We start from the raw sequence: 10,273 nt of genomic DNA, 5'->3' as shown, positions 1-10,273 counted from the left end.
TGCTTTATTGCCGCAAAGACATTCTCGTAGCAATCTTAGATAACGAGTGCTTTTGATAAACATTTATTGAGTAGGTACATACTTACACATTGTAGTTACTTACCTAAGTACCAAGTACATTGAGTTATTATAATGTACTAAGTATGCTATAGGTTACTGAAGCTAATTGCCAGGGTTTAGAAATACAAATAGGTATATTTGAAACATTTAACCTACGCAGGTCAGAATTTCAGTTTTATTATTGAAAATGAATGATTGATGGCATTCTGATGGTAGTGTGGATTTATGAAAGTAAGAAACGATTAGTGAAAGCATTTTTTATGGTTTGTCCAGAGGGTCGACCTTCTAGGGGGAATCAGCTGATCGGGTTTGCGCAGTGCGCAAATTGTGCGAGGGGTGGGGCCCGCGACGGCGGCGGCGGCGGCGGCGGCGGCGCCCGGGAGAGTCGCGCGCGGAGAGCCGCCGCGCCACCGCGCCTCCCGGAGCCTCCGCGCGCGAGCTATGAGCCCCGGCCGCGCGCCGCCCGCTCCGCCCCGCACACGCCAGCCGCTGTTATGAGAGAAATACATTGCGTGCCCGATTCATGCACACCAGTGTTAGATATGTCAATTGAGGAGGTAAGCGGGAAGGGGCCGAAGAAGAGGAAAAAGTCGGTGGATCATATCTGTGATAATGAGGCGGGCGCGGAGGACGGCGCGGTGCGGCTGCTGCACTGGCGGGACATGCCGCGCCACCTGCAGTTCAACCCGTACGTGCTCACCGGCTACCGCCCGCTGCAGAGCTGGGCCGGCTGTGTGCGCAGCCTCTTCTACTTCCACAACGAGACCATCAACATACTCACGCACGGTCAGTATTGTCTCGAGACGCATCTCCATTATCACTTCTAGTTAATGCACGCTGCAAATTACTTCGATATTAGATCATTCCTCTTCATCATGTAGTACTTAGGAGATATAATATATGATAATGATAAGGATTTTTATTAGAATAGTTATTGAAACTGAATGTAAGTATTTAAGTTCTCAAGTAGGTACCAATTTACTTACAATGATTATGAATTTCGTTGGATACTTTCATTAACCTATTTGATGGCAAGACCAGAATTCGCAATCTGGTTCCACCAATATAAAATGTGACTTCCTATACCTACAAAAATCGTTTTAATGAAAATTCTATTTATCGATGCCTTGTTCTGTTGAAAAATGTTTTTGTCGATTAAAAATATTTCAGCAAATCGTCATCGATAAAACAGCATTCGATAAATAAGGTTTCGAAATGTTGTAGGAAATCCCAAAAATATGTGGGTTTAAACGTTTGTCAATATTTATATGACATCAAATAAATAATGAGCTTATAAATCGCAATGAGCAATAAACATGGAGCCGCGCGGAGGCCGAGGGGCCGCGCTCCCCTCGCCTCGCGCACTGCACTCCATTTGCGAACAATATCCAAACCTGTGAACGCGGCGCAAATGCAAACCTTCCGTCGTCTTTCCACGGTAACATTGAACGTTTTATAATGCACTGTTATTTTTATAATTATACCGTTTTATACTGTTTTAAAAGTAAAGTAAACGTTTATCGCAACAGGCACTATTAGCCGTCGCGTACAGTTTGCGTTGCTGCAGGTGACCTCCTTATTAAACACCCCTGGCGGGTACAATGTGGCTACACGTGCCTCGTGCAGGGCTGGCTCACACGTCGCCACGGGCCGGACAAAGGAGGCGACTGCGCTATGCTATCTATGTGCTCTGCCGTTTTCATTCATCCGTTACGTGTTCCATTAGCATACTGCTGTTATCAAATGACATAACTATATATTACTTAAATATTTTAGCTGAATTTGAATTAACAAGCACTTCATCTATGACTTCTTACAAATGACTTCTTACAAATGAACATACATTTACGAGTATGATGATGATGAAGTATTGCGCAAAGATGCCGAATATACCGGATTTCCGTTTTTTTTCTTTTCACGCCGAATTTATCAAACTTTCATACCGACTTATAAATTTTAAGTGACGGTCGCAAGATGCTAAGACATTGCTATTAGTAGCTGGTTTCCGAACAAAAGTACAATCCATAACACATATATTTTGGCATTTATAAAATATTACCAACAGTCGGCATCTCTCTACAGAATCGAATCTGTTATATCGAATTAGGTTCAGTATCTCAGTAAGAAAAAAATCTAAAAGGAATATTGCCACAAATCGATGTAAATCAATGTGTCTTGCATAAATCTTATACCAAGAAATAGTTATGATTATGTTATGAAATAATAGTGAGTAGATGGGCGTAATGACAGTAATCGGAGTGTGTGCAGTGCAAGCGCGCCCCGGGCGGCGGCGGCGGCGGCGGCGGCGGCGGCGGCGCGGGCCTCCATGATGCATGTCGTTGTGTCAGCAAAGCCCATCGAAGTGTCATTATGCCTCCACATAACATATCACTGGAAGCAATTTCCAATGGAAAAATTATACATAATTGCAAGCAAATTCTTATTTTTCTTCTTTGTAGTATATTTTTGCAATGCCCTTACAACAACGTAGGTAAGTTTAGGTATAGATGCTATTAGAGCTTACTTCTTATTCAAAAGATGTGAAAGCTTACTGTTTAGTATCTCTACCGCAAACAAAGATAGGCTTGTAATTTTCTTATTTAAATATTGCAAGAGTGGAAAGTGGCTGCTTCGTAAACAACGACTGCCGCCGCCCGCAGCGCGCAAACAAACTCCGATGCTTGAAGTTCTAACTTTATAATGTGGTAGTCAGTAGAAGGTAGCAAAAGCTGGGTTGAAAGATCTGTAAAATATACTGCAAGTAACTATATATAAGTGTAAAAAAACAGTGATTTTAAAACAATGAACGTATTAAAATAACAACTTAAAACTTGACTTAGCTGACTTCGGTATAATAGGTGTATTTCTGCCACACTACCCACCAATCCAATATCAATAATCTTGACTGTATTTGTCCGCTCTTAAAAACCGTTTCCATACTAAAGACAAAAGACAAGAACACTCGAATATTCATATATAAGTACTTTAGCACAAGCTTTCAGAAGGTACCGTCTGCCAAATGCTACGTAGTTAAAGGAGAGTTGAAGAGGATATTTGTGAAATTAGATAAGAATAACTAATTAAAATATAAACCACAGGAAGAAGTCTTATCTACGATTTCGTAGACTTCGTAGCAATTTGTCGTAGCCCTGTCGTAGCCCTTTCGTAGCTCGTAGCCCGTAGCTCGTAGGTGTAGCCCTGGCGTAGCCGGTCGGATGTTGCAATTCTTATACCCATTTGATTAAAGCTTTTATCTTCTTTGAATCTTTACATAATTCCAGAACTGATTTATAGCATGGATGAAGTAAAAACTGAACTTATAGGTGATATATTTTGCAAATGCAAAAACAAACCTTTGCAAATGCAAAAACAAAATTTTGCAAATGCAAAAACAGACTATTCTAAATGCAAACGTGGTACAAGACTCCGAAACGGGGTAAATCAGGTGGTCATTCTGAACTCTTGTCCTAGGCGAATGGGTAAATCTCGGCTGTCTCCTTTCGGTTACACAACTTCTACAACACTCTGTATATGACTTCCATTCATTGACTCAACTGAAATGAACGAGGACATGTCGCTCTAGTTACGAATTGACGATTAGTCTGATTGATGGGTTCAGCAGGTTTGACAAGTTCAAAGCAACAGTGGCACACCGGCGTATACTGACACCCAGTCCCACACGGCACCCAAATGAGTAGATTTCAGTAGATATACCTCCTTCTAGTGTACATTTATCCACTGCCTGATTGTTTATCGTTGGATTTAAAAAAATCTTTTATAAAGTAGGTATTTTAGTAAGTATAAAAATCGAATTTGATCGCAAAACCACAAACTTTTCATGTTTAATATTATGAAAAACTTGTTACATAAATGAAGCGCACAGCTAGCACAGCGCTAGGTATATTATGTAGGTGAGTGAGACTAATAAGCTTTTCTCCAGCTTACCATTAAATTATCTCTGGAGTCCAGTAAGGCATAAATCCCTCCCTGACTGTGTAGAGCTTTGCCAGTAAAACTCTGCTTTTAGTGATCTTTGCCAAGACATTACGATTTCCACGTGTTTTTTCGTTGGCAATGTGAGCTGAAGAACTAGGTCGACGAACGTTTGTGGGTCGAACTCAATGAATAACCCTTATCTTACGGGCTTGCATGATGACTGAGGGTTATTGAGCCTGGTTTTTTATGAATGAATAATAAACTTTACACGTGGATTAGGAAGCGTTTTTTAAATTATATAATGAATTTTTTATGAACTTTCTGGGATGTGAGCTGTATACGTTGCCTGAAAATAACAGTTTTGTATTGATCGAAGATCAAACGGTCTGTTGTTATAGATACCTGAATTATAAAAATGAGATAAATATGAATTTCTATTTCTAGTGGGTTCAAGCCTGTTTAGGTGATATTGGAGAAAAGAAATGTTCACCAAACCAAACTGCGGATTATTATTACTTTCTCGTCGTAGCTTTCCATTAGCACTCTACCGCGTCGTGCAAAAACTATGCTAATTCGACTGTAATGAATGACCACGATTCCGAACTCGTATGAAAATGTACTACTTTTATTTGTGTCGAGTGTCCCATTTATGCCCTATTTCTTATATATAAGCATTTTTAATCAATACATTTTACTCTCTTCGCCTAGGGAAACCTAGATAGGATTCAGAGTTCAATAAGAACGAAGTCTATTGTTACATGAAAATAAAAGAGGTGTTTGTATAGAATAGGCTCTGAAATTATTGGACCGATAAATCTGAAACTCTACATTCTTTGAAATAATAATTAAGTAGGTGTATTAATTTCAATTTATCCATGAACTTTTACGGGAAACTACATAAATATGACGCGAAGCTCGCTATAGTCAGTAATAAAAATAATCAGGCGGATTTGTTTTAAGGGACTCACCGGGTTATAGCCACTCCCTCATGTTATAGGAGTGCCCCTCTTTAGTTCTCGTGGAGGAGTCACTGACGTTTTAGTTTTGCGGTGTCGCAACGCGCGCCTTTTAACGAATGACCAGCTGCCGGCTGAGAACGTAGCCTGTAAATATCAGGCCAGGCTGTCAGGGTGCTAGGCTACCAGTGTGCCAGGGTGCCAGAGTGCCAGGGTGCCAGGGAGGCGCGGGTGTCGGCACGGAGGCGTAACTCGCTGCATCGCGACGGCACTTTCCAATTCGAAGATCGATAACGCAGTGTAACACAATATTTTATAAACGCTGCAATCACCTTGCAGACCAATTGTTATAACATTAAAGTCAATAACTAATAGGTAACTTACATATAAATGCAACAGCTGCAGTTATATTCTAGTCTAGTCTTCTAAGTAGCCAGAGTGAACATTTTTAGAGTTTATTGGCAGGTTATATAGTCTATAAAATGTTTTTTTATTCTAACTGACAAACAATTATATTTCCATTATCGTGAGCACAGCCACAAAACTTCGCCTCCTTTGTTACATTTTGTATTAGGTACGAAAATCTAAAATAAATATTTTACGTAAGTATCATAAATAGGCACGTGTAGGTTGGTCTAATTGGATTCCTTTTCATAGCATATCTCTATCTATGTACTCAGGTACTTATGCAGCGAATAATGTGCTAAGTATAGTCGAGAAGTGGCGTGGCGGCAAGTCGCGCTAATGACGAGGTGTAAATTATTAACCGCGTGCTGTGGCGGGCCGTAATGGACAACATTTCAAAAAACTAAAGCTGCTATAAATCGAAAACCATTTCGAGATTTAGCTCTAAAGGCCACAAAAAAAATGTTTTTGTATTTTTTGGATGTATCATTTTCGAGAAAATCATAAAATAGTAAAACAGTGCTGATGACGTCATGCATCAGGTGCGATGCATTTTGATGATCAAAGCCTACAGATTTAAAAACAAAATAACTGTCACTTTCATTTATGATAGACGTTGACGTTTTATCGTGACGTCGTTGTTTATTTGGGTCATTTTCATAAATTCTGTTCTGACTGACACTTTTAGACAATTTTTTTTTATTTATCATATAAAATGGTTAGTACTTATTAAGAGATGACCGCTATATAATATGTCCCAGAGCATGCCACCGCCTACACAGCTGAAAAAATGCTTCTGAAAAATGCTTCTGCTTATTTTTTTACATGATAAGTTCTTTAGTATCATCAGAAATATCAATGTCATTTGAAAATGACCCATTTGTTGGTTGGCATGTAAACAAAGTTTAAATGTCACTTGTCAGTGTCATTTATGTTTTTTTTCGAGACTATGGCAATAGACAAAAATAAAAATTGAGCCTAATATGTGACGTCACTTCCGGTTTTAAAATAATTAACTTTAAAGTTAAAAATAACATGCAAAAATTAATGTATATACAAAATAAAAAAATACGGGTCCTCAAATTTTTTATAAAGTTTCCGAATAGCTAATAAAAATATAGGGTAAAGAAAATGAAATGTTGTCCATTACATTAGTGCACCCCCCCCCCCCCCCTCCCCCCGCCCCCCCTCGTGCCCCCCGCTACTACCCCGCTGCTAGTAGTGAGGACTACTGCACCGAGGAAATAATATATTATACTCAACGTGAACCCAAATGAATCATATTCCTAAAACAATATCTAGATGCGTATCCGTCAAAACTTTTGTTATTAGGCTGATAATTCTGTTCCCCATAAAATGACCGGAAACCTCGCAGGAAAAATAAAATAATTTATTAAGTACCTGAGTTTGTGTTCCCGTGTTCTGAAAATCACGGCCAACAAAATGACTACGTAACTAAAAATATCATTCTCTGGGGCTCTTTATGTAATCCATTGTTCAATAGGTATTATTATGCTTTATCAGAGATTTTAATCAGCAAGATAAAAAAATATGTTTTTTCCCTTTACCTTATTGATTCCGTTGATTCGGTAAAGTCAACAATAGTTTATCAAATAAGTATACCAGACTACCAGTACCTTAGACAAGTACACAATCTCTATACTGACGTTATGATAACAATATTCTACAACCATGGCAAAACTTGAAAATAAAACTGGCTAGATGCGAGTTGGTCTTGCGGACGAAGTGGTCCGTACCATTATCTATCAATAGAACTAGTTTTTTCATTAGGTATCTATAACTGCACACATAACTATAAATTAGTATGTAAGTTAATTTCTTAAATAACATACAATAGCTGACTGCCCAATGTTACCACCCCGCTTCGCCTTGTCGATCCTCCCTTGGTGGAGATGCAATACCATTCTTCGTAGTCCTAGTGACAGCATCCACGCACGCCATCGACATCCATTCGCATTCACAGCTCGCTAGACTTCAGCCGGTCAGCAAGCAGAGCCATCCACTCCTGGTAAATGCAACAGCCAGCCACCATGCTCCACTGCATCACCCCGACTCACTGGTGACGCCTCACTGCTCACAGTCCCGACTCACTGCGGACTACGCTGCATCCACTGGCTGCATAGCAATCATGACTCGGCTGCTTTAAAGACTGCCCTGCGGTATTGGTGGGGGAGTAATGTGACCCTGTCTCCTGTCTTCCTAGCCACGATAGCCACGATAGCTTAGTCTAAACTCTAAATCTAAATAATCACAGTTAACTGCAACATACAGAAATTCCCAACCACGCCACACAACCCGGCTTGGTCAGAGGAGTACCATTTGTGGGGATGCGCTACCACCTTCGTATTTTACAAAGATTGTCACTAGCTATGGGGAGCCTTAAAAAAAAACTTTAAAATACGGATAAGTAATCAATATAATTTTAATTCCAAATCGTGTTTATCCGGAGCCGTTTTCGACGATCCACTCAGAGAAGCTGCTGACTTTAGTGCTGATCTCCGGGTAGAAGTCGTTCCCGCACAAGTCGTTCCGGCGCCAGGAGTTGATGCCCACCACCACGTCCCCGTCCAGCACCACCGGACCGCCGCTGTCTCCGCGGCACGTGCCCGCGCCCTCCACCGCAATGCTGCACAACATGTGGTCCACGATCTCATACGCGCTGTACCGTTCTCTGCAAGTTTGCTGGTCGAACACCCGGACTTCTACCTGTTTCAGCGTTTCCGAAGCTTCGGTGATAATTCCGATGAGGGAACCCTGTTGTTGGATAAACAATAATTGATCAGAGTGTTTAGCACACAGGGTTATATTGCACGCAAACAGCAAAACGAAGTGAAAGTTTATGACAGTAGGTTATAGGATTCTATTTGCAATAACCTAGGTACATTAAGGACAAGTCGTGGACTTACGTTGTTGGTAGTTTGACCCCAGCCGAGGGCAGTAAGCGCGGTGCCCGTCGGGAGCGGGAACTGCGCGGCGGGGATGCGCGCGGGCTGGATGACGGTCGAGTACTCGATGCCGGGCGCCACGCGCACGATCACCAGGTCGAAGGGAATCGGCTGCAGCGCCTCCATCTCCTTTATGTAGTCCGGGTGGAACACGAACTCGCGCGCCGCCACCACCGTGCCGCCCGTCACGCGGGACGTGCTGCCCACGCGCGCGCTGAACGTCGACGGCAAAGCGAATCTGTAACGGGGATTACCATTGTTTAAATATCACTTGCCCGCGAATTCAGTCGGTGGCAAACAGTTTTCCTACTGGGTAGCAGACTTGCAAACACGAATATGGCAAACTGGTGTTACCCGTAGCAGGTGGCCGCAGACAGGATGGTGGTGCGCGTGACCAGCGCGCCGCCGCAGGTGGGCTGCCACACGTCCTCCCAGTAGTACATGAGCACGGCGGAGAAGGGGTACTCCTCGATGGAGGCGCCCTGCCCGCCCACGATGCGCGCGCCCGGCGCCGCCAGCGCTGCGGACAATACTATGTACAAGCGATGTTGCAAGCGCTCTGTGCTACACAATGCACAACTAAGCTGTCCTTTCCTTTAATAATAATAACTTATATTGGATTAGATCTATAGTTTCTAATTAAGAACAAATAAAAAATAGACTTGACGTGATACCTATACGAGGGGTGCGGGCGGCTCAAAAGTCCTCGGCCCAAGGCACAAAACAAAAGAATATTTTTTTAAATTATTTTTCTATGTAATCCCCATCAAGTGAAATACATTTTTCACATCTAGCATATAACAAATAAGTTAAGTATAAGTTTATCTAAAAAAGTTAAATACTGAATGCACATTTTTCTATATCAAAGAATACAAAATGATATTGATGTATTGACAAATTAAATTAATAAGATTTAAATACCATATGCTGCCCCACACAGAACTAAAAGCACTAATTTGTGCATTGTCCTAAAACTTTTGAAATCTGACCATTTCATTAAATTCGATTAGCTATTTATACAGTGCATGCCATACTGATAATTTTGATAAATTAGGATAAGCAATCTTTGATTAGCTTACTTATTTCTTAATACGATTTATATAATAATTTTATTAAGTATGATGTTATTTTTTTTTTTGAGCGGTGGTAGCTCAGTCGGGTAAGCGCCCGCTTCTCACGCAAGAGATGCGGGTTCGAATCCCGGCGCTGACATGTACCAATGAGTTCTTTTAACTTAAGTACAATGTATACCATCGCTCTTACGGTGAAGGAAACATCGTGAGGAAACCTGCATATCTAGATCTATCACATCTAGATATGTGAACCCACCAACCCGCAGTGGACCAGCGTGGTGGGAAATGGTCCAAGCTTAGGAAGGCAGTTTAGACCTTGGGGATATGCACAACGGTTCCACTCGAGAGAGCCAGGTGCAGGTACTGACACCCCCACAGAGAATAGAATAGAATAGATGTTTATTTTCCGATCTACTTCGGTACATCCCATCTACGGGAATACCAGGCCATTCTATGTAGAAAGTATTTCCTAAACCTACTACTTAAGAAACTGCCTTTAGAAAAAAACTTATAAATATCAATAAATAACAGAGCTACTGTCAATACAACAAAAAAGATTATTAGTTAAAATTTTAATGACGTCTCTGAGTATAATATAAAATTAGTAGTAAGTACCTAAGTATGCATCAAATAAAAAAAAACTAGTGTTATTAACACTTTGTAGCCAAAAACCATTAGCGTCCACCCTGACCCATTAAGTATACAGCCCATGTACCTATACACCTAATCCAATTCATATCAAAAAATTATAGGGAAAACTATTACTTACTAAACTATAAGAATAAAAAACCGTCAAGTGCGGGTCAGATTCGCGGAAAAAGAGTTCCGTACTATTATCAATTTATTTTGATTCTTCATGTCTAGTTTCAGATTTAAC

General features: G+C 40.9%; 2 protein-coding genes across 2 annotated transcripts in view; one reads left to right on the top strand and one right to left on the bottom strand.

Annotated features, from left to right (window-relative positions):
- Positions 1-204: 204 nt before the first annotated feature.
- The window catches only part of LOC119694185 (progestin and adipoQ receptor family member 4), a 50,628-nt gene continuing 40,559 nt past the window's right edge, over positions 205-10,273 (top strand). Inside the window, exon 1 of the mRNA XM_038120046.2 lies at positions 205-846. Coding sequence (XP_037975974.2) covers positions 252-846 — 595 coding nt within the window. The 5' untranslated portion in view covers positions 205-251. The remainder of the gene's footprint in view (positions 847-10,273) is intronic.
- LOC125488575 (trypsin CFT-1-like) lies at positions 7,777-9,354 on the bottom strand. Its single transcript, XM_048633642.1, has 4 exons — positions 9,245-9,354; positions 8,678-8,843; positions 8,285-8,561; positions 7,777-8,132 (listed from the first exon to the last, which is right to left on the bottom strand). Exons 1-4 carry the CDS (start codon positions 9,318-9,320, stop codon positions 7,818-7,820), a joined length of 834 nt encoding a protein of 277 aa, XP_048489599.1. The 5' UTR covers positions 9,321-9,354; the 3' UTR covers positions 7,777-7,817.

Source organism: Plutella xylostella, chromosome 6 (assembly GCF_932276165.1).
Source record: "Plutella xylostella chromosome 6, ilPluXylo3.1, whole genome shotgun sequence".
Taxonomy (NCBI): domain Eukaryota; kingdom Metazoa; phylum Arthropoda; class Insecta; order Lepidoptera; family Plutellidae; genus Plutella; species Plutella xylostella.
The sequence above is the reverse complement of the archived record's forward strand: the minus strand, read 5'-3'. Positions and strand labels throughout refer to the sequence as shown.

Excerpts from the sequence above, each read along its gene's own strand:
- LOC125488575 (XM_048633642.1), bottom strand. The coding sequence starts at position 9,320 with ATGAAATGGTCAGATTTCAAAAGTTTTAGGACAATGCACAAATTAGTG. Across the intron at positions 8,844-9,244 it reads TCTGTGTGGGGCAGCATATG|CGCTGGCGGCGCCGGGCGCG; the intron begins GTATTTAAATCT and ends TATTGTCCGCAG. Across the intron at positions 8,133-8,284 it reads GGGGTCAAACTACCAACAAC|GGTTCCCTCATCGGAATTAT; the intron begins GTAAGTCCACGA and ends ATCCAACAACAG.